The sequence below is a fragment of the Populus nigra genome, chromosome 3, assembly GCF_951802175.1.
Source record: "Populus nigra chromosome 3, ddPopNigr1.1, whole genome shotgun sequence".
Lineage (NCBI taxonomy): Eukaryota > Viridiplantae > Streptophyta > Magnoliopsida > Malpighiales > Salicaceae > Populus > Populus nigra.
The window spans coordinates 26704650-26732107 of NC_084854.1; the positions used below are offsets into that span (position 1 = coordinate 26704650).

The 27458-nt window shown below is 33.9% G+C and overlaps 4 protein-coding genes across 5 annotated transcripts; all 4 read right to left on the bottom strand.

The window, feature by feature from the left end:
* Positions 1-1913: 1913 nt before the first annotated feature.
* LOC133689687 (proteasome subunit alpha type-4) lies at positions 1914-4658 on the bottom strand. Its single transcript, XM_062109668.1, has 2 exons — positions 4497-4658; positions 1914-2855 (listed from the first exon to the last, which is right to left on the bottom strand). The coding sequence occupies exon 2, from the start codon at positions 2842-2844 to the stop codon at positions 2092-2094; it is 753 nt and encodes a 250-aa protein (XP_061965652.1). The 5' UTR covers positions 2845-2855; positions 4497-4658; the 3' UTR covers positions 1914-2091.
* Positions 4659-5587: 929 nt separating this feature from the next.
* LOC133688171 (36.4 kDa proline-rich protein-like) lies at positions 5588-19338 on the bottom strand. Of its 2 annotated transcripts, none has more exons than XM_062107571.1 (2): positions 18719-19338; positions 5588-5718 (listed from the first exon to the last, which is right to left on the bottom strand). In XM_062107571.1, exon 1 carries the CDS (start codon positions 19279-19281, stop codon positions 18727-18729), a length of 555 nt encoding a protein of 184 aa, XP_061963555.1. In that variant the 5' UTR covers positions 19282-19338; the 3' UTR covers positions 5588-5718; positions 18719-18726. The 2 variants fall into 2 exon arrangements, with proteins under 2 accessions (XP_061963555.1, XP_061963554.1); XM_062107570.1 differs by lacking the exon at positions 5588-5718 and adding an exon at positions 18263-18588 and having other exon boundaries at positions 18719-19337.
* LOC133688431 (36.4 kDa proline-rich protein-like) lies at positions 5840-6556 on the bottom strand. The gene is made up of 2 exons (XM_062107912.1): positions 6469-6556; positions 5840-6357 (listed from the first exon to the last, which is right to left on the bottom strand). The coding sequence occupies exons 1-2, from the start codon at positions 6554-6556 to the stop codon at positions 5840-5842; spliced, it is 606 nt and encodes a 201-aa protein (XP_061963896.1).
* A 6750-nt stretch (positions 19339-26088) lies between the features above and the next one.
* On the bottom strand, positions 26089-27198 carry LOC133687794 (36.4 kDa proline-rich protein-like). Its single transcript, XM_062107121.1, has 2 exons — positions 26443-27198; positions 26089-26311 (listed from the first exon to the last, which is right to left on the bottom strand). The coding sequence occupies exon 1, from the start codon at positions 27157-27159 to the stop codon at positions 26455-26457; it is 705 nt and encodes a 234-aa protein (XP_061963105.1). The 5' UTR covers positions 27160-27198; the 3' UTR covers positions 26089-26311; positions 26443-26454.
* Between the last annotated feature and the right edge of the window lie 260 nt (positions 27199-27458).

Sequence of the window (27458 nt, forward strand, 5' to 3'; positions counted from 1 at the left end):
GGGAAGGACTTGGATCATTGTTTTCGTGAGCAATATATAAGGGGAAACCGTGACGGAGAAGCCAAGAGAGAAGTTCGTAAGAGCTAAGTTACCTTTGATCACCATTATTTCAGGATTATCTTGTTAATTACCCCCATTATGTTGTCTTCTGCTAGTTACCATTATCTCAATGTCGTCCATGTGAGTTTCTTGGCTTTTATCATCACATGGATCAATTTGACAGACAATGGTGATAAACTCAAAGCAATTTCTTACAAGCAATACTAATCAAATCAAGGAAGTTGGCTGTCTTTGCATGAGGGAATTGGAATTTCAGTTCTTGTTTGATGGATGAGCTAGATTAAGAATCTCTTTGTCATTTAGGAGAGCAGCCAATTATCTTGTGCTTGACAAAAATCTTTTCGGCTTAGAATCTATTAATCATAACAGAAACATCTGTAATTGGCCGGTGCTAGAATCTTAGCACAGGTAGGTTTCTTTAGAGATTGTAGCTGCCATATGTCCAATGTGGAGGGAAAGACAGGCTAAGCAGGGCAGCCTGCAAGATATAGCAAAACACAAACCAAAGGGTCAACATGGTCTTTTAGTTGGCCCTCGGCCTTCAATAAGAAAGCAGAAACTAAAGTTCCAGGGAAGACTTCTGCTTCATAATTGTAGTAGAAATATTACCTAAACACTCTACCAACTTGAGTTTATTATACTATTTATATATAATGAAGCATCTTCATATTATTTTTTTTAATTCATTTCATAATAATTAAGTATCGTAGCTGTAGCTGTAGCTGTAGCTGTAGCTGTAGCTGAGTTGATTAACGCTATCTCATAAGTTAGAGATTGGAGGTTCGAGTGATGAGTCTTTTACCTATTTTCTAAATTATGACAAACGACTTATCTTTTATCACATGTTTTTTTATTAAAAGAAAATAAAGGATGGATAATATGTTATATATAAAAAAAATAGGGACAAGCTAGCGGGACCAGCCCATTGTTGATTTTTTCTTTTTTTTCTTTGGTTTTTTTTTAACATTATAAATTTTTTTTATTAGATTTACCTCTTTAATTTTGATATGATTCTTAAATATTATTAAAAGTTTTTATTTATATTTTAATAAATATTTTTTTAATTATTATATATTTGATGTGGAAATAATAATACTAATAATAAATTGTTCATAACAACTCGATTAAAATTAAGTTTTTATTATTAAAATATTTAAATAGATTTTAAACATAATTTTATCATATTTATAATTTTTTTTAGTTTTTAATCACACAAAATACCAACATACTATTTTGATATTTTTTGTTAATTTACTTTAATAATCATAAAATATATTTTTTAAACAGAAATAATAATTATATTTAAAAATATTATTTTGACTAAGATAAACAAACAACATATTTATAGAAAAAATCAAAATGAGTGTATTTTAAGATTTAACAACAAAATTAAGAATATTAGAATCCCTCACGGCCCAGGCATTACTATCGAGCAGTGTTGTGCAGGAAACTAAGGTCAGCTATGTATCCTATAATAAGAGGGAAATATGGCAGTCATTATGTCCCGTTTTATTGCATGTTACATCACTTCTTGTTTGTCTATCAGATTCAGAAATGGAGATATTTTCTTGCCTGCTTGAGCCCCAGGCTTGCGGCTTGGCTTCTTTGGTCATGTGCTGGATGATAGATTTAGGGCCACCTGCAGAGACAAATGGCCCTGAGAACAGAGTTGTCTAACCAGATTCTAGGTCTAACCCAGTTAAAGTTTGAGTTAAGAGATCAACTCAGAGGTTACCTGGTCAACCAGGTCAATAAAATTCACGATGAGAGTCTAAAATTCACTTAGAAGTGCATATTTTAGCGCTAAAATCACAAAACCAGTAGTGTGAATGTAATAATTTCAACACAAAACATGATAAAGTTTAAAGGTAAATTTAGTTAACCAACAAAAGTATCTCATAGTACTGTAATTCTAATCAAGACATGGTCTTGGAGTCTCATTTGCATGAAGCATTCTGAGAACAGAGATAATACAAGCATGAATTGCTCTGAAGCAGTGATTTACTGAAACGAGATACAAAAGAGCTTGAATCAGGAAGTCTCAGCAGCAGGTTGGGTAACTCCAAACTTCACCAACAGCTTGCTTAGAACATCGGGTGAGCAGACTTGGTATTTCACATTCCCAGAAGGAGAAAGGAAGACCTCAGCCAGTTCGAGCTTCTCTGAAGTAAGGCTTGTACTATCCATGGTTTTGCTGAGCACCTTCAAAGCAAGTTGGACAGCCTCCTCCCTTGTGATTTCATCCTTGTAATCCTGCTTTAGCATGGATTGTGCAGCCTGGTTGTTTGCACCAATTGCTCCAGCTTTCCAACCAGAATAATTTCCACTAGGATCGCTCATGTAAAGTTGGAAGCCATAATTTTTGTCCCATCCTGCAAACAGAAACGACACACCAAAGGGCCGAAGACCTCCAAACTGTGTGTACCCTTGCTTAGTATCACAAAGGGATTGAACTAGTTGCTCTACAGGCATCGGCTCTTGGTATGCAAAGGTGTAGCGTTGTGCTTGGATCCTGGCAGTGTTGATGAGGATGTTGGCGTCAGACATAATTCCAGCCACAGCACAAGCAACATGATCATCAATCTTGTACATCTTCTCAGTGGAAGTTGAGGTTTGCAATAGCTTGGATGTAACCTTCTTTTCTCCAACCAAGACAACCCCATCTTTGGATAATATTCCTATTGCAGAACCAGCATTTCCAATGGCCTCCATAGCATACTCAACTTGATACAGGCGTCCTTCAGGGGAGAAGATTGTTGTGCGGCTATCATATCTCCTAGACATTTTTCGTTACACTGAAAGAAGAGAATTTAAAAAGAGCAAGCAACAAACAGAACAAAAATATTTTTTACCCTTGCAATCAAATAAATAGGAAAGGCCAGAAAGCAGGGTTGGGGAATCCACAGTAAGAGAGTCAGACACTCGCACAGAAGATTAATTACATGCAAAAAAATGAGAGCACACAACACATCAGAGAAAACAGAAATTAGAGCAACTCTTAGAGTACAGCATAGCTAGTTATGCAAGAAGCATGATCAACTCAGGAGTGAAAACTTAAAACAATAGGAAAAATGTTTCAGAAATAATGAAGCTTCAAGAACCAAAAAGAAGTCAAAAAGTTGTGGAAATTTCCATAAAATGAAATGGTAAAATGTAGGAGATGCATTTTGCAAATTGACCATACAGTAAATTCTTCATTTTTTTTAAGAAAAAATTTTGATTAACCAGAAAAGTTAAGAGATGCAAGGATTGTGCCATTTTCCCAATCCAGCCCCTTTACATCTCCTTGTCATGCTCATCCATTTTTAAGGAATATATTTGAAGGAAATGAGCAACATTTTAAATCATAAAACTTGCCTAGTGGAAACCACATACCTATTTCCAGTTCCAAAGAGCCAATTGCAAGCATAGAAGAACATGTATCACATACACATGCATGAAATTTTTAAAGGATATGCATAAACTTGAGTTTCTTAAAGGAGAAGAGGCCATCTACATGTGCAAACCCTAAAGTTCCCAAAAGAAGCTGAAAATGTCAATAACTAGGAATTATAATAACTCAAGAAGTCATGAATACATAAAGGAGGAATGAATTTATTAAAATAAAACCTTAAAACTGTAATTGAAAGCAATGTTAACCCTTCATTTAAGATCTTGGCCATCCAAAACAACATAGAAAAGACATTGAAAACTCTAACTAAAAAAATTAATATGCTTAAGAACAATACTGTAACAAAAATCCATATTCCAAAATATGTTTTCATACCATTGTTCAACTCCATTATACCTGTCAAAAGTATTATAAAGGACATATAACAAATCATATTACAATAAAAATCCAAACATCAGTCATCTCTAGCAAATATACAAAGGTAGTTCCGTCATTGTTCTATTTCATCTCCAATATTCAATCAACGATTCCTAGTAAAGTTGCCAAACTAAATTCAAAATCTGTTTTCTCAAATTTTATGTCTCTATACTACACAATCAACAATGTGTTTTCTCTATCGAAATTCCACTTTCAACAAAAAACATTCAATCTCAAAAAAGTCTATGTAAAGACACTAACCCAGGTTCCAATTCAGAATCCACCTACAAATCACATCAAACCCATGAAAAATCACCTATAAGAACTAGTATTACCAACTAAAACCCCTCGACCAAGAAACAAAATCAGAAAACAAAAAAGCAAACACTTTTATGCTTTACCACTGTAACAATAACCCAAAAACACAAACAGATCTATGTAAACAACTACAAAACTAACTTAAGAACACTTAAAAACAAAAACCCATGATTAATTTTCAATTAAAAACACAATCAAACACAACAACAAAAAAACGATTATAAAAAGTCTGAATCTTGAAGACCCAGTTCATGGAATCAAGAGAAGAAGACACAAATAGCATTAAGAATCGAAGGAGAGAGCTAATTACCTGTAAACTGCGAGTGATTTAGAGGAATGTTCTGTGTCTTATGACGCGAGTGATTTTGAAGAACTGAAGAAAGCTTCGACTTTTTTGCTGATTTTATACGGGTTTCCTTTGTAGCTCTGCCTTAACTTCTTGCTCAAGAAGAGGGGAAACAGCTGACTCAGTGGGTTGGGTTGGGTTGGCAATACTGTAAATATTGGGCATGGCCTTAAAGTTTAGGCCTAATATGATTTTAAGCCCATTTAGATTTGTTTTTTTATTTTTATTTAAAGCATGTTTTGGAAGTGCAGTATAAATGATTTTTAAAATATTTTTTATTTAAAAATATATTAAAATTATTATAGAAATAATTTTTGATAATTAAAAATTTTAAATAATTTTAATTATTATCTCAAGATAAAAGAGATGTCTTTTGTATATTTTAAAATAACATAAAATTATTTTAAGATTGTGAATAACGTATATTAGTAATATACGATATTACTAGTATACTAATTACTATGTAATATTCATTTACTAATTACCATGCATTAAATAAAATCACCCACATAAACGTGCTAAAATGTCCTCGCCAATATTTATAGCTCCACAGTAACCGTGACCTTCCTTATTTATGTGGTGAAATTAGGGTTTAGTTTTGTCATGTAATTCAAAGAAATTGTCGTTGAGCGTATAAAATACATGCAAAAGAACTCATTTGAGATACGCGCAAATTGATCCGGACACCCACATTAAATTAAAAAAAAAAAAAAACCCATTCGATGCCATTATAACTTCCATCTCCTTTCCCATTTCTAGCCTTTTCCGGTGAACCAAGCACTACCCCTTTACATTACTTTAGTTCACATCACAAGAATTTGCTCGAGAGAGAGAGAGAGAGAGAGAGAGAGATGGCCTTGGTCGCCATTAATCGAGTAAAAATTTCAAATCAAGCATGGATTAAGAGAAAACAAACATTATAATTCTTTAAACTAATTAATCCATATCATGTAGCCCGAGCCCATTACAAACTACTTTTGATACACAATGAGTAAGACAAATTAACACACAATATATTCTCTTGAAAAGGGAAACAAGGAACAGAAGAAAATTCTCTAGGAAAACAAAACACAAGATATCCTATAGAAAACTGCTTCATTCTAGCCACTTGAAGATCCCTCGTGCAGTTATTCTTTAATTATGCTTCCAAGCTCACACATGTATACTCTGTAAGTTACAGCACAACCTGCAATCATCAAACATAGAGCGCAAACTATGAATTTTACTGAATATCTTATCAAAACCAACACAAATTTTTTTATATACAGCAAAAGCCTGAAGATTCAAGTTAGCTGGAACCTGATTAATTAGGCAGGACACTTGAACCCTGGAGGTGGGGTCTTGCCACAGTCAGCAAGGACGTCAAGAGCAATGGGTATAATAAGGTTGATGTTGAGAAGTTTAGCCTTGATGACGGTGCAAAGACATGAAGCAGCATCCAAGTCTACAAGACCTTCAAGCACTGGGCAGCATTCATCCTTGGCACTACTGCAAGTACGAATGTGGACTAGTCCACCTAATACATCCACACATGCACCTAACTTGAGAGTGTTAATGGGGCACGTCTCTTGCTTTGGTGGTGGTGGTGGGCATAGCTCTGGTGGTGATAGATGAGGAGGGCATGGTGTTTCAGGTGGTGGTGGTGGGCATAGCTCTGGTGGTGATAGATGAGGAGGGCATGGTGTTTCAGGTGGTGGTGGCTTCATGATTGGTGGTTTTGGTATCACTGGAGGATTTAGTGGTGGAAGAGATGGTGGTGGTGGCTTCATGATTGGTGGTTTTGGTATCACTGGAGGATTTAGTGGTGGAAGAGATGGTGGTGGTGGCTTTATTGGAGGAGTTACAGGAGGCCTCCATGGTGGTGGTGGCTTTATTGGAGCAGTTACAGGTGGTAACTTAGGAGGATAGTTTGGTGGCTTAGAGGGTGGGAGCGGGTAAGTGCAGTCGGGATAAGCAAGTGAAGTAAGCGAAGTGCCCGAGTTCACAAGAAGGATCAAGACATTGGCCAAAGCAAACTTAGCCATCGTGGCGACTTACTCTACTGAGTTCTCAGTGGATATGAAGCTCAAGTCATGCATGCCAGCCTTCTTATAGACATGATATACGTCTAAAATTGATCTTGCTCATATTTTCAGTCCAATATTTTATTGTAACTTTTGTCATCATTGATTGACTACCTCATTCAATTAATTTCATTATCATATATCAAATTGGATTTTGGGGCAAATATATTGGCATTGGTACTGTTACGTGCATATCAACTATATTGAACTATATATCCAGCCGAACCAAGTTATTAATTAGTTCTAAGTAATACATTAGAATGTTGTAGTGCAAGGATCAATTTACTGGTGATCTCTTTCAAAACTTAAATCTTAAATCATAACTGCACACGCCTATATATCAAATGAAACATGTAATTTCCTTAGAGAGAGAAAGATCTTTATACGAAGAACTACACAAGAGGACAAGCCACACTCGGATTTTTGGCACTCCATGATAGACTTGTAAATTGATCTATCTGTCTAATGAATCCAATGGTGCCGCACACAGGCTCACAGACACAGTTAAAATACAGAAAACTAACCACCAGTTTGGTTGTGCTTTTCTTGCTTCAGAGTTTCCAAACAACAAACGTGGCTTCATTTGCATAAGTGCTCGAAAGATTATTCTTACATCTTTTTATTCTTTAATTCTTTTTTCATGTTCCTCCTACGGTCCTCTTTAGGATAATTCAATTACTTTCTTCAGTAAACTTTTGAGCTTCACAACCTCAGAAAGGTCATATCGTTTCCACATCTGCAATGCACTTGTGCGCATGCAGAGGACCCGAATTGTAAAGATTATATATTTAGTGAAATAGTACCCCGTTTTTTTTCCTTTGTTTTTCAGACCACTATGATAAAATGATACAATACTTATAAGTACCGCCATCATTATCTCCAAGCTGCATGATATTCAAAGCTTATTTCAATTCCAGAGGAGTTGAAACTGGTTGTTTGCAAGATATATTTACATTTTATTTAGTTTTGTTTCGGGGCTTATATTTTATTTAAGTAGTAATAGTGGGATTGGATTTTTTGTTTTGTTTTTTGTTTGATTAAGTGCTAACTTTTGATAAGAACTCTTTAACAATGTTATTCGAACATAGATCTAATCAAACTATTGAATTACTATGTACTGGTTTAAGTAGTGGAACAATGGTCAAACAACTGGATCGATCGAAAGCATTATAATATAAATATGTTTTCCAACACTAAAATTATAAAACTAGAAATGATAAAGTGGTGTTTGCATGATTTATTAAGGTGAAGGTACCAAATTTGAAACCTGCAGAATGTAACTTTTATCTTTTATTTTAAAAAATTGAATTAATGTCAACAAGACTATCCAAACCATCATAATTTTTCATTTTTTATTTAGTTTAGCTGGTTTTGATCTAGATTTATCTAAAACTTGTATAATTTAGATTAATTTTTATTTAATTTAATTTAAATTCTGATTTAGATCAAATCCTGATTTGGGTTAAATTTCAAATTAATAGATCATCACTGGTTAATCTTTCAAAATTTAAATCTTAAATCATAATTGTAGACACCTATCAAATGAAACATGTAATTTCTTTACAGAGAAAATATCTTTATATGAAGAACTACATAAGAAGACAAGCCACACTCGGATTTTTGGCACTCTGATAGACCTGTAATGATTTATTCAGATGCCTAGATGCTACGTATTTTGAAATGGACTAACAATTAAAGATTAAATAGCATTAGCGTAGTTCTTTGATAAATGTATAGGTTTTTTCTCTCGTCTCCTTATCTTCTGTACTATTTTATCAGTTTCTTTTCTTCCATAATTTCATTTACTTAGTTACTATTTATTTTTATGTTTTAAAAATATTTTTTTAATTAATATTTTTTTGATATTTTTAAAATATTTTTATATATTGATATCAAAAATAATTTTTTAAAAATAAAAAAAATATTATTTTAATACATTTCCAAATAAACTGTTAATAATTTACTGAAGTCATTAACAAAGCTTTAATTATTATAAAAAAAAAAATTACGATAGACTTGTAAATCGATCTATCTGTCTATTGAATCCAATAGTGGCGCCCCCACGCTTACGAACACAATTAAAATAGAGAAAAAGCACTAGTTTGGTGTACGCTTTTGTTGCATTAGAATTTCCGAACAACGAACGTGGCTTGATTTGCATAATTCCTCAAAAGATTAGGGTACGTATTGTTAGAATTTATTATCAGCTAAGAGTTAATGGAATTTAGAGTTTATAAAAGTTATAATATTTTAAAAGGGCTTGTAAGAATATATAAAAACATCTTAAATATTCAAAAAATATATAAGAAAAATAATAAGAGGAGTTATTGTGTTTTGCAAAACCTAAATGAATTTTGAGCTTCATCCAAGTACTTTCTTCAATAAGCTTTTGAAATTTCATTACAACAAAAACTAAATGGTATAGGAAAATCACTTTAGATCAAGAAATTTTTCACTGTGGATTATAATAATAATTTTACTTTCTTATCTTTTCACAAGTGGATAAATGTTTCTTTGGTTTATTTTCTTCCTCGACGAATGGGCAGCGCCGACACCATTAAGGAAGCACGTATAATGCTTGCTGATGGCCAAATCTGGTCATCCGTTGTCTAACTAAATGCACAGCCACACCTTCTTCCACATGGTGTGACGCGTGTAGACAGATAACATTTAAATTGCCATCGATGATCTATTGTTTGTATTTTTTTCTCTGTTTTCTCTCTCCTGACAACTAAAGTGCATAATTTTCTTTTTTGTTTGTTATTTGTCAAATCTAGCATGTTTACCATACATAAGCACCTTGGGTCTGGTATGATTATCAGACCCAAGTGGCTTGGGTCTGGCAACCCTGTACAAGTGTATTGTGAACCAAGACATAATCCACTATAGATTTGCATAATGAATTTTCCAAGCTCTGAAGGCTTTGGATGAGGCTAATGTTATCTTTCCATAAAAAGTTAAATTATCATTTTGCTCTTTGGTTGAAAAAATTAAAACCTTGGTTATAGGGGGTATTTCGGTATTTTTCATGGGCTCATTGGTCATTAAACATTTGAGAGGGGGTATGGTAGTCTTTTCATGTTTATTTGCATGGTAAAAATATTATTCTACCCTCAAGGTTAACAAAATAAAGACTTGTTACCCATAATTTTTTTTGACATTTCACAAACTGTTAAATAGTTAAAATATATCTTTAGCCTTGGAAAATACAAAAAATAAACTTTGCATATACGAGTATTTTTGTTCTTTCATACTGTTTTTTGTGTAATTCTCTATAATTATGAAGGTATTTTGATATTGTTTTATTATTTTTAAAGTTACAAAGTTGTATCTGACCCACGTTTACTTGGGCTTGACAAACATGCTAAACCCAACTTACTTGGGTGCTAGATCCAAGGTTCTTGAGTTTGGCAACCCCGTGCAAGTATATTGTGGACTAAGACACAATTCATTGTAGACTTGCACTGTGAATTTTTCAAGCTCTAAAGGCATGAGATGAGGCTAATATTGCCTTTTCACATAAAGTCAATTATCATTTTACCTTTTAGTTGACATTATTAAAGCCCTGGTTGTAAGGGTATTTCAATATTTTTGTTCTCTTTCACACTTTTTTTTGTATAGTTTTTTGTAATCATAGAAGGTATTTTGATATTGTTTTATCATTCAGACCCAAGACGCTTGAATCTGCGCTTGAGTCTGGCATGATTACTAGATCAATGTTACTTGAATCTGATAAAAAATTAAGTGAATATTTAAAAATTAATCCACTTTATTAAGTTTAATAAAACTATTAAAATATTTTTAATAGTTTTTTTTGTATTTAAAAAATAATAATATTAATTCGCCACACAACTCGGTACAATTTACTATTATCCTCATTAATGTCATATCGTTTTCAGTCTCTTTGTATCCATATATGCAATATTGTTTTCAGTCTCATATCTAAAGTCAAATGATTTTTTTCCCGTAAACCACCATGATAAAATGGTATAATATAGTTGTAAGTGCCCTCGTCATTATCTCATCCTGCATAGTATTCAAAGCCTGGTTTGAACTCCATGATAAAACTTCAATTCCAAACGAATTGAAATTGGATGTATGCATTATATATTCACATTTTGTTAATTGTTTGATTGAGAAGGAATTTCTGCAGACCTTTTTTGCAATGTAATTAAAACCGATTTGAAAAGTGGAATAGTGTGGTTGAATCATTTGATCAACAACATGTAATAAATGTATCAAATTTGAAACCCGGTAAAATGTGTTTTTTTTATGTAATTAGATCAATGTCAAACTCAATTTTCCAACAAATAATAAATTTTCAGATTTTGTCGGAGTTAGCTAATTTTGATCAAGCATGATCCAAACTTATATTCATGCTCCATTGCATCAAGCTAGATCAGTACTTAGATGACTAAATCATTGAATTTTCAATCCTACCAAGTTGATACAATCTAGGTTTAATAACATTAAGCATGGTAAACTCATAATAGTTATATACTAAACTTGACGTCGTTACCACTACCCACAAGGATAGGTTTTTAGGATGTTTCTCATTTTACACCACGGAAAGATCAAGGATGTTTGAAAGTGTGATAGTAATTTTTTATTATTATTCTTGATTATTTTGTCTGTTATTTTTTATAAAAAAGAAACTTGTTTTTTCTGTTTATGTGGTTTCTATTGCACAAATGATTAGAAGTAAACTCGATGGCTTAATGGATTTTTTCGACTAGTTAATCTCGGGTCCTCTTATCAAGTTTCACCAGATTTTACCCATTATCATATCAAAATACATGCATAAGAGCCCTTTCCATGCCAGTATAAATCTCCTTCTCCTCCTCCTCCTCCTTTTTATGCCCCTTTTTTCTAGCCTTTTTCCCGTAAACCAAGCACTATCCATATATAGTATTAACTTTAGGTAACATTATAAGATTTTAGATGTTGGGGATTCCAGCACCCCAATGCGTGGACCGGTGGTGTACTGATATTTGCTCATAGGAGGCTTAAGCACACTGTGACACAATACTTAACGTGGTTCAGCAAATCACCTACATCCACGGGAGAGAGTCCATATTATTTAGAGATAGAGAAAGGATACAATAAATACATGGAGGACGATCACTCAACTCCCAGCTCACACACTCTGGTGCATATGGCAGCAGGGCTGCTGCCCATGGCAGCAGCTCCTCTTTCTCTTCATTTCATGTTTTCCCTCACTCTCACAACTCTCACAATTTGCTCTCCACAAGACATGCCTATTTATAGGCAAGTATGGTGGCTCCTCTTTTTCAACAATAGCAGCTGCACATGGGTTGATACATTTGTCAATGGTAGGTGCAACTACCATTGACAATGACAACTCTCTCTTCTTAGGGTAGGCTGCACAAGTCATTGCCCATTAATAGCAAATCCCAACAATCACCCCATTTGCCATTCATATGGGGCAATTGTCCTCTTGCTTCTTCAGCACATGCTTGCATCTTGCAGCTCTTCCAAGTTTACCATTCTGAGAGCATCTGTGACCGAGTTTACAGGTACTCGTTAAACCTTTCAATCACCAGAATTACCAAAGCACACTTTTTCTCACATAAAAGGATCACTACAACCAGATGGTCTGCCACTTCACATCTGAAGAGTGTTAACGTTTGTCTCTAGAACACAACATTCCCCTTCGAGCGTATCAACCATGCTCGGTCCGGAATGATTCATCAAGCTTTACATCAAGGCTTACAACACCCCCTCAAACGGAAATTTCTATTTCCAAGTTCGACAGTCATTATCTGAGTATCTCAATATGATCACGAGCTCACCACTCTTCCAAGAGTCTACTCATCCAGGAGTTGCGCCTGCCCTCTGTTCCACCCTAGGAACCATGACTTCCTTCTCCGTGAGTCTCTCGCTCTTAGTCGTAAGAGTCCAGGTAGCTCTCCACCTTTAATCATGGGGGCAGCCCATTAAAGGTTGATCCATATCTATCTTCATACTCTGAGTATTATAATGCCATTACCGAGCTCACCACCTTGACAAGAGTCAACTCGTTCTCGGAACCTGCGCATGCCCTTCTGCTTCTTCATAGCAGCCGCGTCTTAATGCTCCACAAGTCACACACTTATTGTCCAAGGCAAATGTCTTCTAGCTGATTGATTTTTAGCATGGGGGCAATATCCATGAAAGTCAATCCTGCATTTGTCTCCATACTCATCATAGCCACTTCATTGGCTATACATCTGTCCACTCATATCTAGCCCTCACATTGGCTCTGAGGCGTTCTGAACTAGGCTCATATCACGGCTCTCACACCTTTTCTAAGGCGTATTCGCCCGTTGTCATGGGGCGGTCTGAACTGGGGCTCCTCTCATGGCCCTCACACCTTTCCTAAGTTGTCTTCGCCTGTTGTCATGAGGCAGTCTGAATTGGGGCTTCTATCACGGCCCTGACACACCTTCCATCTAAGGTGTCTTCACCTTTCATAGGTGGTCGCATCCTCCTTCAGCTGAGATGCTTCAAAGTGGCTCCAGAATTCTCCACCACCATGTGCACTATGAGAGAGATACTACCACTAATCATATAGAAAGAGAAACTTGCGGTATACTCCTCGCAATCCTCCACCTCGATTTCTATGTTTGGAGCTTCTGTGCCTTTCTGCTTGACAACTCCACCTACACCAACTCTCTTTGGTGTCTTCGCCTTTCATCATAGGCGGTCGCCTTTTATCACAGGCGTTTGCACCCCTTCAATTAGGTGCCTCTACACCAGCTCTCTTTCCATCCTTGCATGCATTGGAAAGCTCTTCGCTTGTTGTCTTCATCAAGAGCACAAGAGACTTCATGTTATACAACTTCTACATAGTCTCTGCTCTGAGCTTCATCTGGGAACACTTCTTCTCCTTGCACCTGATGTCTCAAAATAGTACCTTGTTTGATCCTATGGGTACCCCTGCACAATCTCCGTGTGCCCTCGTGCAATTTTTGTTCTCCAGATTTCTCCATATTCCTTGCTTATGTTTGACAGCAGCTCATCCTGTCACAACACCTATCCAAGTCAAAATAGGGTGTCAATCTTTATCCCTTTGCTGTATTTCTCTTCCATTATCAGGGTCTTCATCAATTCTCCCCTCAAGAAATCACAGTCACCGAATCTAACTTCTTTGGAGAAATCACCACTTCATCAGATCCTTCAAAATACGGAACCCAACTGTTCCCTTGTGCCTTCGTCTTGCTAGTCTTCAACCGTTTCATTACAAACTGCTATATATACAAAAATAATACCGTATGGATAATCCTTCCACTAAGCAAGTTCTCAAGAAAGATTGGAGGGGTCACACTGGTCCCGCTTAAAACCCAATCTCCTAGACAGAACTTCTCAGGCCATATCTATCCATCGTACTGCCTTTCCGTATATACAACCATTTGCTAGCTTTGTTGCTGCTTTTCTTTACAAGTGATCTGGAATATACTGGTTTAATACATGATTTCTCAACATCTGGCTAGACTACCAGTTCTTAGATTCGTCAAGATTGGTCTTCGTCAATTTCACTCTACACCTCAAATTATCCAGTTGATCGGGTGTCCAGAGTGTCCCAATTTTGTCTTCCCTCAAGGAAATTAAAATTCTCCCCACTTAGCAGTTCAGCACATGCAATTGGGTAAACATGTGCGATTTCTTCTTCTTTATCTCCAACGTCCACCATGGAGACCATTGGATGCCTCCTGATCAGACAATCTCTCTTTAATAATTCACCACCACCACTTTTGGTCTCAAATCTCAATGATTGGACCATACCATTGCATCCGGAACGATCAAATTAGCTGGAAACAAGTCTGAAATCGTCCCAAATCGCATTTCAGACGGCTAAGATTTGATCAAAACAATTCTGGCCTGATAAACGGCCCAGATTCAATCTCAGATCCGGTTGCACGTAGACTCTATTGCACAGAATCTTAGCCCTCGGCTCGCGGCTTGGCTCAGCTCCACAACGGCTCGGCTCAACTCGGCTCGCGGCTAGTGACATGGCAGGTGGGTCTCGCGGTGATGACATGGCAGATGACTGGTCGTTGACATGGCATGCCAACTGTGCATATTGACATCACAATTACATCATGCTGATGTCATCCCTGGCATGCCTGCTGTGCATGCTGACATCACAATTATGTCATGCTGATATCATCCTTTGCATGCTTACTGTAGACTACCACCTCGTCGGCGCGTGGGGGCATGTTTGACGTCTGTTTTTGATGTCGTTTTCGCTAGTGGCTTCGTCTCGGCCTCCTCTACATAGTGGTATGGTCAAAACACCATTTTGAGAACTTTTATTTTTGAGCAAAAATCAAACACCCCTTTAAACCATGAGCTCTGATACCAATTGTTGGGAATTCCGGCACCCCAATGCGCGGACCGGTGGTGTACTGATATTTGCTCATAGGAGGCTTAAGCACACTGTGACACAATATTTAACGTGGTTCGGCAAATCGCCTACATCCACGGGAGAGAGTCCATATTATTTAGAGATAGAGAAAGGATACAATAAATACATGGAGGAGGATCACTCAACTCCCAGCTCACACACTCTGCTGCATATGGCAGCAGGGCTGCTGCCTCCTCTTTCTCTTCACTTCACGTTTTCCCTCACTCTCACAACTCTCACAATTTGCTCTCCACAAGACATGCCTATTTATAGGCAAGTATGGTGGCTCCTCTTCTTCAACAATAGCAGTTGCACATGGGTTGATACATTTGTCAATGATAGGTGCAATACCATTGACAATGGCAACTCTTTCTTCTTAGGGTAGGCTGCACAAGTCATTGCCCATTAATGGCAAATCCCAACATTAGATAGCTGAACCCAATCACATATATTTTTCCTTTTGGCATTTAGATAGCTGTTGCGTGGTAAATGCCAAAATGGAGGGATTAAACCAATAATTCAAGTTTTAGATTTTATTAATATTGAATATCATGTAGCATAACTTTCATCCATAATCCTTGTCTGCTAAAAGAATTCATGCTAGATATCGAATATCTTCTCTTTTTTTTATTCGAGGAAACCCCACCCTCCAGAAAGCGCACTTTGTGGGCCCAGGTGAGTGAGTAAAACCCCGGCTGTCTCAGGCTCTTACAGGAGGTGCACGCCCTGACTCGAAATCGAGACCTGCTGTGCAGATCTCAAGCCCTTTGCCACCACGCTACACCCCCTGGGGACTGATGTCGAATATCGTGTAGCATACTATCATATCCCTCTTGCTAGATTTGTTACCTGTGATTTGTAAAGGGCCGGGTAAATTTTTTTCAAAGTAAGAAAAAATTTTGTAAAAAAAATATAACACTTGAGTTATTGATTTAATTGTTAATTTAAATAATTAAATAAAAAATATAACAATAATAAATACACTAACAAAAAAAATAATAAGTAAAAGAACTAGACTTGAACGTATCTGGATTATCAAACAATTCAATATTAAACGGTGAAACTATAAATATAAAAAAATCAATTTAAAAAAAAACCATATTAGATCGGGTGAACTCGAAAACCCCGTGACCAAGAATATAAGATTGAGATAATCTCATAAAAAAAATCATGGGAAAAAGTTTGAAGGATAAAGTTCAAATCTATCAATTTTTTTTAAAAAAATGAACCTACATTAACCTAAAACTAATTCGCAAACCGTAAAAAATAACAAATCAAAACTAAAAAAAAAAGATGATAAAAATAAGAAAACATCAACTTAATAAAAGAGAGAAAAAAACTGAGCAAACTCAGGCGAACATCCTAAACTTTTTCTAATCTCTAAAACTTGCAACCTGTGAAATCTTGGTTCCAGGTTCAATCAAAAAAGTTAATTCTCAACCAATTTAATTCTAAATAATGAAATCATGGAAAAAATATTAATAAAAAAAATTGCAAAAGCAAAAAAAATAAAAACAATATTTTTTCGTTAAAAAATAAATAAATGATGAACAAGTTACAACTGGATTTTTTACCGAGTTAGGACATATCGATTAGGTCATCAGGTCAACCCTGATTTTGACCAGATTACTCGGGTTTTTGACATTTTCTTGCTTTTTTTTTAAGCGCAACTCGATTTTACTTCGGGATTAGACAAGTTCCTAGTTAACCTGTCAGATTAGATTTTAAAATTATAGTTATGATCACACATCATATGATAACAATAGAATCCCCATCAAACTAATGAGAAAGTATAATGTTTAAATAATTTTTTATTATAATAGTCATCGAATGCCCGAGGATGTTTTACAAGAGTATTAACCTCGGGTGATGAATGGCCGTGAAGATTGAAGAAATAGGGAACTTAGAATTCAGATTTCAAATGGGATTTCAAGATTTCTCAATTAAGATTTTAATCCAAACTCTGTCACTGACTTATAACTAAAAACTTTAAGTATTAAGGCATTATATTTAATATATACCTTTAGGTAACCTCGAAATTTACAATAAAATAAAATCGATGTAAAATAATAAAAAAAATCCTTAAATGAAAAGCATTATATTTTTTATTCTAGATTTAAAGTAGTAACTTTACTATGCAAAAAAATGAAAAATCTAATTTCATACAATATGTTAAAGATAATTATGTTATAGCAATAAATTACTTTACCCTTAATATCTAATTCAATAGGTTTTTTTCAAGAGCAATTTCATAATTATACTATTACTCTTAATAATATTTTAAGTTACATTGTAACTTCTTGAAAATATTTAGTTTTTTTAATAAATAAAAAACATCTTACTAATTAAGGTGAACATGCCCAACAAAAAAAGAAAGCAAGAAGTTAGGCGCTGCTGGGCCTAGCCCATTAAAGAAAGGGCTCATGTGTGGGCCTGCAAGAGGCCTATTTTTTTAAAATGTAATCGCAAAAGATGCCTTATCGCCTGTCCCATTATTTTTTGAAAAAAATATTTTAGATGATGTGTCGTGTGGGATTTTTAAGATTTCAACCTTTATGGTGGCCGAAAAAATAGGATATATGTTTTTTTTATTAAAAAACCATGTTTTGACCCAAAACAATTAGAAAATAGCACAAATATCTTTACAAACCCATAAAATAGCTTTAAAAAAACCATACAAAAATCTAAAATCAATCTGAAACCAAAAAAATTTTTAGTCTAAATCTGGGTTTTAAGCCATTTCAGAATAAAAAAAAAATATGGAACTCTCCTCACAAAATAGAACTTTTAGACATCACAATCAACCATTTAGTGGTCGAAATCAGGGAAATCATTGAGTTTCTCTTTCTATTGTTAGATTCTGGCGACCTGCCTGTCTTTTATTTCTCAATCCAGAGACAAAAAAATAACAAAAATGAATTTTTTTATCAAAGTTGAATTGAAAAAATATTAAAAAACTGAATATATATATATATATATATATATATTCAGTTTTTTAATATATATAAAGTTGGAAACCATAAGCCTTTCCTATTTGGATCTCTTTCATTTAATTTTTTTCTTTATCATTAATTTTGAGTTCAAAAAAGATACAAGTTATAAATCACAGGGAATGATCTTGTTAGGCGCAAAACTTCTAGGGTCCAAAACCATGATCTTCATCTTAAAGGAGAATCGTACGTTTAAAACACCCAGGCCAGGATGGACGCTAACTTCATTTGTATCTTAAGCTTTGAGGTGGGCTTCATGACCATCATAACTTGGAACCAAATTTCTTGTAGTATTAATTTCAAGTGGTTGGTACACGAAGAACATCAACCCCTGGCCCATGACAAAGTATAGCCATAATGGATACACAAGAAGAAGTAAAACAAATTAACACACAATATATTCTCTAGAAAAGGGAAAGAAGAACAGAAGAAAATTCTCTGGGAGAACAAAACACAAGATATCCTATATAAAAATGCTTCATTCTAGCCACTTGAAGATCCCTCGTGCAGTTAGACACTTGAAGATCCCTCGTGCAGTTATTCTTTAATTATGCTTTCAAGCCCACACGTGTATACTCTGTAAGTTACAGCACAACCTGCAATCATCAAACACAGAAGACAAACTATGAATTAATATTTTTCTAATTACTGAACATCTAGTCAAAATCAATAAAAAAAAAATCGTTTATATATAGCAGAATTCTGAAGATTGAAGATAGGCAGTACCTAATTAATTAGGAAGGACACTTGAACCCTTCAGGTGGGGTCTTGCCACAGTCAACAAGGAGCTCAAGAGCGATGGGTAGAATAAGATTGATGTTGAGAAGCTTAGCCTTGATAACGGTGCAAAGACATACAGCAGCATCCAAGTCTACAAGACCTTCCAGCAGGGGGCAGCATTCATCCTTGGCACTACTGCCAATACCAATGTGGATTAGTCCACCTAGGACATCCACACATGCGCCTAACTTGAGAGTGTCAATGGGGCAAGTCTCTTGCTTCGGTGGTGTTGGTGGTGGCTTCACGATTGGTGGTGTTGGTATTACTGGAGGAGGAGGGCACGGTGTTTCAGGTTTTGGTGGCTTCACGACTGGTGGTTTTGGTGTTACTGGAGGCTTTGGTGGCTTCACGGTTGGTGGTTTAGGGTGAAATGGCGGCTTTACTTTGGGAGGTTTTACTGGTGGCTTAGGGTGAGGAGGGGAAGGGCAAGAGGGACAGGCAAGTGAAGTGAGCAAAGCGCCCAAGTTCAAAAGAAGGATCAAGAGATTAGCCACAGCAAACTTAGCCATCGTGTCTACTTACTTAACTGAGTTCTCAAGTGAATATGAAGCTTAAGTCATGCATCCTATCCTTCTTATAGACATGGTAGATCTAAGATTCATGCTCATATTATTTTCAGTCCATTATTTTATTGCGACTAGTTTTGTCATTATTGATTGACTTAACATACACCACTGCTTTGCGCTAGTAATCGTGATTGTTCAATTCATTATCAATATCAAATTGGATTTTGGGGCGAATAAAATGGCATTGGTGTTACGAACATTTCAATTATTTTCGTCGCCAATTATCAAATTGGATTTTGGGACAAGGAAATCAAAAAACACGGTTTTTGGATGGAGGACATTTTAACCTTTAGTGCCTTGTTGTGCTCGTTATTGGCTAAGGCTGCTAGAAACCACTCGTGGAAAAGAAACAATTGATGGTAAGAATTAATGTATCAACTTTCAAGTATTGAGACTAAATATCTTTTATCTAGTTTGAAACAGAGTTATTAAAACAGTACCTATCCATCACCCAGTTAAGATTTTGATTACGAGTTGTACAATTAACTTGGATAAATTTAAAATAATTTTTTTAAAAAATAAATAGTTGTTGTTTTGAAATTTTTTACAAATTAAATTAGATTTTAACTGGTTTAATAATATTATGAGTTAATTGAATTAATACTCATCCAATTTAATTTAAAATATAATCCTTGCTAAGTTGTGAATTCACCGGTTATCAAATTGATTAGTTGGGTTTGGCATTGGCAAGTTTAATAACATTGTTTTATATTACATAGTTCTTTAACGTTAGAATGTTGTATTATAAGGAACACTTTACTATCTATCTCTTTCAAAACTTTAGTCTTAAATCATTATTGTAAACTTCTATCAAATGAAATATGTAATTTTCTTAGAGAGAATAAATCTTTATATGAAGAACAACATATATAAAAGGACAAGCAACGCTCGGGTTTTTGGCACTCTACCATAGACTTGTAAAATCTGTCTGTCTGGTGAATCCAATTGTGTCGGCCACATACTCACAAACAATTAAAATAGAGAAAAACTCTAGTTTGATGCATGCTTTTCTTGCATTAGAATTTCCAAACAACCAACGTGGCTTGATTTGCATAATTGCTCGAGAGATAAGGACATGTATTCTTAGAGTATGTGGTTGATAACATTTAGAGATTTCAATCATTTTTATTTATTTAATAAAAAATTAAGTATAAAATAATATAAACTTATACAAGTTTTAAACCCAAAAAGCTTTCACTTAAGAAAATATATTAAAAAATAATATAAATAATCATATCTAAGAATTTAACTTAACAACTTAAGCTATGAAATTAAAATAGTTTTGTTACATTAAAATATGTATTCTTAGAGTCTATAGTCTATAAGAATTAAAGTTTTCAAAAGTTGTAATATTGATAGAAATATGCAATATCAAGATAATTATACTTATATTATAGGATAATTTAAGTAATTTTTAAAAAATATATCTTTAATAATTATAATGCATTTAAACAATTAAAAGAATGCTTTGATTTCAAAATTAATTCTAATAATATATTCATATTTTATTTTGTTTTGTTTCAGGGGCTTATATTTTGGTGGGATTGATTTTTTTTTATATTTTTTTTATGGAGAAATCTCTTCAGTGAACTCTTTAGCAATGCTATTAAAATTATCAAACTATTGAATTACTATGTAATAGTGTAAGTAGTGGAATTACATTGGTCAAACAACTGGATCAATAGCATTATAATATAACTTCTTTTTTCCAGAATTAAAATTATAGAACAAGAAGTGATAAAGTGGTATTTGCATAATTTGTGAAGGTGAGGTACCAAATTCGGAACCCTGAAGAAAGGAAATTTTTTTTTTTTAAGAAAAGAAACCAGATCAATGTCAAATTCGACTATCCAACGAATCATAATTCTTCATATTTAGCATGTTTTGATCGAGATTTATCTCAACCTTACGTGCATGCTCCATTAATGCATCAACTTAGATACGTTGGATGGCTACATCATTGGATTTTCGATCCCACCAAACTTATTGACATTAATAGTTATAAACTAAGCAAACTGGGCACAGCTACCAATTGAGCCGACGACATGGCTACTTGCTCACGAGGATAGGCGGCGATTGGGAAGTTTCTTTCTCACTTCACACCGTAGCTAGACTGGGTATGTGTATGTCCAAAAAAGACAACTTGCAAGGCCAGCTCTTATCGATGGCACATCCTTGTGGATTATATTAATTCTTTTATCAAATTGGTGTTCGTCTTTTTGGGCATCATTCTTCTTCTTTAGTCATCCAAAAAGATATATATATATATATATATATATATATATATATATATATATATATATATATATATATATATGTATATGTATATATTCAGTCAGTCTTTCATCCAAATGAACTCTCTATCACCACCAGTGACATTGACTGGTAATGGCACTGTAGCTGCCCTCTGAATCCAGTCTTTACAGTGCATGCATGTGAATTCAAGCTTCAAATGAATTACATTTCATGGAGAGAGAGTGAAATTTGTTGTTGCCTTCGACCGACATCACCCTGTGTCTCTCACTCATTTCATCGAGGTTTCACCAAGCCACAGTGTTGGCCTGCTCATCAGTTTATGAATCTCTTTTACTGCATGTCAACGGTATTTTTGAATATAGGATAACGGTTATTTTTGAAATGTTTTTTATTTAAAAATATATTAAAATAATATTTTTTATTTTTAAAAAATCATTTTTAATATTAGCATATTAAAATAATTTAAAAATATCAAAAATATATTAATTTAAAATAAAAAAAATTTAAACTTAAAAAAAAAAACTTTCTGACTTTACTAAAAGAGAAACTGGGAAAATTGTATCTACTAATTTTTTTTTATTAAAATCAATAAAAGGTAATAGAAATAGAAACATATATGAAACTCAGTGAATAAAATAAAAGAAAACAAATATTCTGCAAGGCCTGACATATCAAAAATATTATTTTAAAATAAATATTTTTTATAAAATAAAGCTTATTAGTATAAAATAAAAAAACATTCTTCAAAAATTAAACCGTGATCTATTAGAAAAGGATTGCAAAACTCGTGGTTTAAGTCATGAGATCAGGATAAATCGATATAAAAAAATTAAAAATAACTACAAAACCAATATTTTTTAAAACAATAATACAAAATCATAAAATAAAATGAGAAAAAAAATTTGTAATTGTATGTATCAACTTGTGATCCGTATTATTATATTAGAACAATAGAAAAATCATGAAATCTAATTTCCAACAAATCAAACGTCGAAGAATAAAACTTGAGAAAAATCAATCACATAAAAAATTTTAATTAAAAGAATAAGGGTGAAAATGAAAATAAAATAGAGGGCAAAAAAGTAAATAAATTAGAGGGTTAAGTTGAAAAGAAAAAAAAAATCAAAAGCATGAGAGTTAAATTGAAAAAAAAATAAAAAAATATAAACTTTGATTGAAGGATAAAATTGAAAATAACAAAACTTTAACAAAAAAGTCATGGAAAAAAATCAGAAATCAAAAGAATAAGGACTAAATTGAAAAAAATAACATATAAGAAATTGTAATTTATGGACTAAATTAAAAACATTAAAATTGTTTCTAACAAGACCAAGGATGAAAATAAGCAATAAAAACATAAGAGATGAAATTGAAAAATGAAAAGAAAAGAAAAAAAATGTATGGTTTCTCTTGAAGAGAGAGAAAAGAAGAACGAAAAAAAAAAACAAATATTAGTAATTAACCACCCATCAACTATCTTCACGCACCGTACTAAAAGAAAGAGGGTTAGGCGGCGCTTCCGACGACATGCGAGAATGCAAGTGGAAAATGTTTTAACAAATTTTTAATTAAAATATAATTATTAAGCATAAAAAGTCCAAAATACCTTCATGATTTTGGAATCAACAAAAAGATTAATGTAAAAAGATGAAATCTTTCATGAACACATGCCTTTATTTTTTGGATTCTAAGGGCAAAAAAATTATTTCTATGTTTTAAAAAAAAGAAAAGATAAAAATTCCCTTTGTAAATGGATCTAATTTTTTTTATTTTAGAAATAAATAAGTCATTTTATTATTCTAAAAAAGTGAAGAAGATGATAAAATAGCCCCTGGCAAGCCATTAAAAACAACCGAATTACTCTCCAAAGTCCAGACAAAAGCATCTATTTTTCTCGAAGGACAAAAGCGTGATTTAACTTTCACAGTAAATACTCTTTTGTGTTTCTGTGTGCACAATGATTTATATAGACATCACCGTTTAGAAACTGTTTGAAAATACGTGTAAATCGTATGATTAAAAAATTTTATTTTTTTTATTAAAATTTAATATGATTTATATATTTTAAATCATTTTGATGTGCTGATATTAAAAATAATTTATAAAAAATAAAAAAAAATTATTAACATATATTTCAACACAAAAAAATTATTTACAAACCAACCACTACCATATTATTTCTGAAAATAATAGCACTATAGGCTTATAGAACAAAGAAAAAACAAATAGTACTTCAGGCTTATAGAAAGTGAAATGCTGAATATGTTCCTCCATGTCACTGCTCTGGATTGTTTTGTCTGCACATTTTATTTTTTGTTTTTTGTTTTTTTTCACCTTTCCTATCTCATAATTGATTAAAAGCAACGTTATTGGTTTAGTGTCTATTTAGCGATGCAGCCAATCTCATAGACAGCCGCACTAATAATCTATTTATTTTATTATGAAAATAATTATTTTTTAAAATATTTTTTATTTAAAAATGTATCAAAATACATTTTATTTTTTATATTATCACATCAAATCAATTTGAAAACAGCAAAAAAATTCTTAATTTATTTTAAAAATACAAAAATAAACAAACTTTAAAAATATTATTTTAAAGGTTACAGAGTTGTTGGCACCAAGGATTTTTAAGGGTTTTTCCTTTGTCCTGGGTCCCGTTATGAAGTTTCACCACATTTAGCTCCTATCATCTGAAAATGCATGTAAATATAAATTTCCCCCTCCAGCCACCCCTTTTCTAGCTTCTTTCCCTGAACCAAGCACTACCCATATATGGTAAAAAGTGAAGAAAAAGACAAAACTGCCCTGACAATCCTTTAATGATCAATGTCCTGTTGAAAAAGACGGAATTACCTTCCAAACCCAGGCATCCCCTTTTTTCTCGAAGGACAAAAGTGTGATTTAACTTTCACATGAAATAGTATTTTGTGTCTCCTTGTGCACGATGATTTCTGTCGCGTTCTAGCAACATCATTTATTATCTCTGTAAATAATAGTACTATAGGCTTATAGAAGAAAAAAAAAGACAAATTAAAGAAAAAAAATAGAAAAATAGTACAAATTAAAGAATGTGAAAGGCTGAATATGTTCATTCCATCTATTGTTTTGCTGTGCATTTTATTTTTTTTGGTTTTTTTCCCTTTTCTATCTCACAATTGATTAAAAGCAATATCGATGATTTAGTGTCTATGCAACAAATCTCATAGCAAGTCACATTAAAATTTTATTTTTTTAAATATTTTTTATTTAAAAATATATATAAATTATTTTTTTAAAAAAATATTTTTAAAACATAAAAATAAATTATTTATAGAATTGTTCGGCCCAAATCCTGTGTCCTGTTGTCAAGTTTCACCACATTTAGCCCATATCATATCAAAATACATGCAGAAGAGCACGTTCCATGCCGGTATAATTAAATTTCCTCCTCCTCCCACCCCTTTTCTAGCCTTTTCCCCCTAGCCAAGCACTACCATGATATATAGCATTAAATTTCGGTCACATCATAAGATTTTAGCTCATAGTAGGTCGTTTATTCTTAGTAGCCATACATTCTCGGTCATGTTATCGGTCTACAATATATTGTGCACATAAAATACGTACGTGCATAAGAGTCCATTCCATGCCAGTGTATAATTAATTTCCTTTTCTTTTTCTATTTCTAGCTTCTCAGGCGAACCCATTACTGCCCATTTATAGTACTTTAGGTCACATCACAAGAATTTTCTGGGGAGAGAGAGAGAGAGAGAGAGAGATGGTCTTGGTCAACAATCGAGTAAACACACAATAAGCAAAAAAAAAGAAAGAAGAGGCAATCCATTTAAATTAGCTTAACGTTCATCCATAATCCTTGTCTCGTAAGGAAATTCATGTTCTAATTCTCTCCTATAAAAACAAACTGTTCAAATACAGACAACATCAAAAGCACATATGCACGCCATGCTCATCACATTTTGATCAAATTAAACATTAAGTAATCACTGCAGTGGTAAGAATACATAAAGAATTAGACTTTGACAATTACAACACTTGCAAAAACAAGTTTCTTGAGAGGGGAATTCTCTTAATTATGCCTAAATTCATGTGATAAATATTGGTTCTGGATGCATGAAGGCTGTTTAATGCTGGACGCTTCATATGTGTTGGATTCTAGGGGCCTAGAAACCATCACCTTTGTTTTAGAGGAGAAAATTGGGAAACTCAGGCCGAATGAAATACGAATTTATTTAGATATTAAGATGAATATATTTTTGGTTATTTTTAAAGTGTTTTTTATTTAAAAATATAATAAAATAATGTTTTTTTAATTTTTAAAAATTATTTTTGATATTATATTAAAATTAAAATGATATGGAAACATAAAAATAAATATTAATTTAAAATAAAATTAAAAAAAAAACACTTTGGGAAAATAAACAGTCCCTAAATTATAAGCGAGTCACGTGTAAATAACATAAACCCCGGCTCCACGACAGAGTTTAACACATAATAAGCAAAGCAAATTAAGACAGTATATTATATCGTAAAGGGAAAAGAGGAACATAAGAAAATCAACTAGGAGAACAAAACACAGGATATCCTATTGAAGTATGCTTCATTCTAGCCACTTGAAGATCTCTCGCGCAGTTAGACACATGAAGATCCCTAGCTAGTGCAGTTATTCTTTATGATTTCAAGCCCACACACATGTATCGTCTGTATGTTACACCAGAACCTGCAATGATCAAACACAGAATACAAACTATGAATTAATATTTTTCTAATTAACTGAACATCTACTCAAAATCAAGAAAAAATTATATATATGTATATAGCAAAATCCTGAAGATTGAAGCCAGGCAGTACCTAATTATCTAATTAGGAAGGACACTTGAACCCTTCAGGTGGGTTCTTGCCACAATCAACAAGGAGCTCAAGAGCAATGGGTAGAATAAGATTGATGTTGAGAAGCTTAGCCTTGATAACGGTGCAAAGACATACAGCAGCATCCAAGTCTACAAGACCTTCCAGCAGTGGGCAGCATTCATCCTTGGCACTACTGCCAATACCAATGTGGACTAGTCCACCTAGGACATCCACACATGCGCCTAACTTGAGAGTGTCAATGGGGCAAGTCTCTTGCTTTGGTGGTGTTGGTGGTGGCTTCTCGATTGGAGGTGTTGGTATTACTGGAGGCTCTGGTGGAGGAAGAATTGGTGGTGTTGGTATTACTGGAGGAGTCACTGGAGGCTTTGGTGGAGGAAGAGTTGGTGGTATTGGTATTACTGGAGGAGTCACAGGAGGCTTTGGTGGCTTTATAGGAGGAGTCACAGGAGGCTTTGGTGGCTTAATAGGAGGCTTTGGTGGCTTTATTGGAGGAGTCACAGGAGGCTTTGGTGGCTTTATAGGAGGCTTTGGTGGCTTTATTGGAGGAGTCACAGGAGGCTTTGGTGGCTTTATTGGAGGACGCTTCGGCGGTTTAGGGTGAGGTGTGTAAGGGCAAGAGGGACAAGCAAGTGAAGTGAGCAAAGCGCCCAAGTTCAAAAGAAGGATCAAGAGATTAGCCACAGCAAACTTAGCCATCGTGTCTCCTTACTTTACTGAGTTCTCAAGTGAATATGAAGCTTAAGTCATGCATGCTAGCATTCTTATAGACGTTATTAATTAGGAAGGTATTAGATTTGCTGTAGCCATTTTTACTTACGCTCTGGACTCATTGTCAATAAAAATATGCTTTTGCCCTTGACAACAGCACACAAATAGCCTTTGCTGCAGGGTATAATAGTATTTTTCTGTTTACTGAACAATAAAATGATTAATGTGCCCTCGGAGGGGGGAAAAAACAGAACCAGCGAACAAGGTCAGTTTTAACTTTTTAATTT

Bases quoted from the DNA above. Each gene is read 5' to 3' on its own strand.
- LOC133689687 (XM_062109668.1), bottom strand. From the start codon at position 2,844: ATGTCTAGGAGATATGATAGCCGCACAACAATCTTCTCCCCTGAAGGA.
- LOC133688431 (XM_062107912.1), bottom strand. From the start codon at position 6,556: ATGGCTAAGTTTGCTTTGGCCAATGTCTTGATCCTTCTTGTGAACTCG. The intron at 6,358-6,468 runs ACCCGCTCCCAC...CTCCAATAAAGC, and splicing joins TGCTTATCCCGACTGCACTT to CACCACCACCATCTCTTCCA.
- LOC133688171 (XM_062107571.1), bottom strand. From the start codon at position 19,281: ATGGCTAAGTTTGCTGTGGCTAATCTCTTGATCCTTCTTTTGAACTTG.
- LOC133687794 (XM_062107121.1), bottom strand. From the start codon at position 27,159: ATGGCTAAGTTTGCTGTGGCTAATCTCTTGATCCTTCTTTTGAACTTG.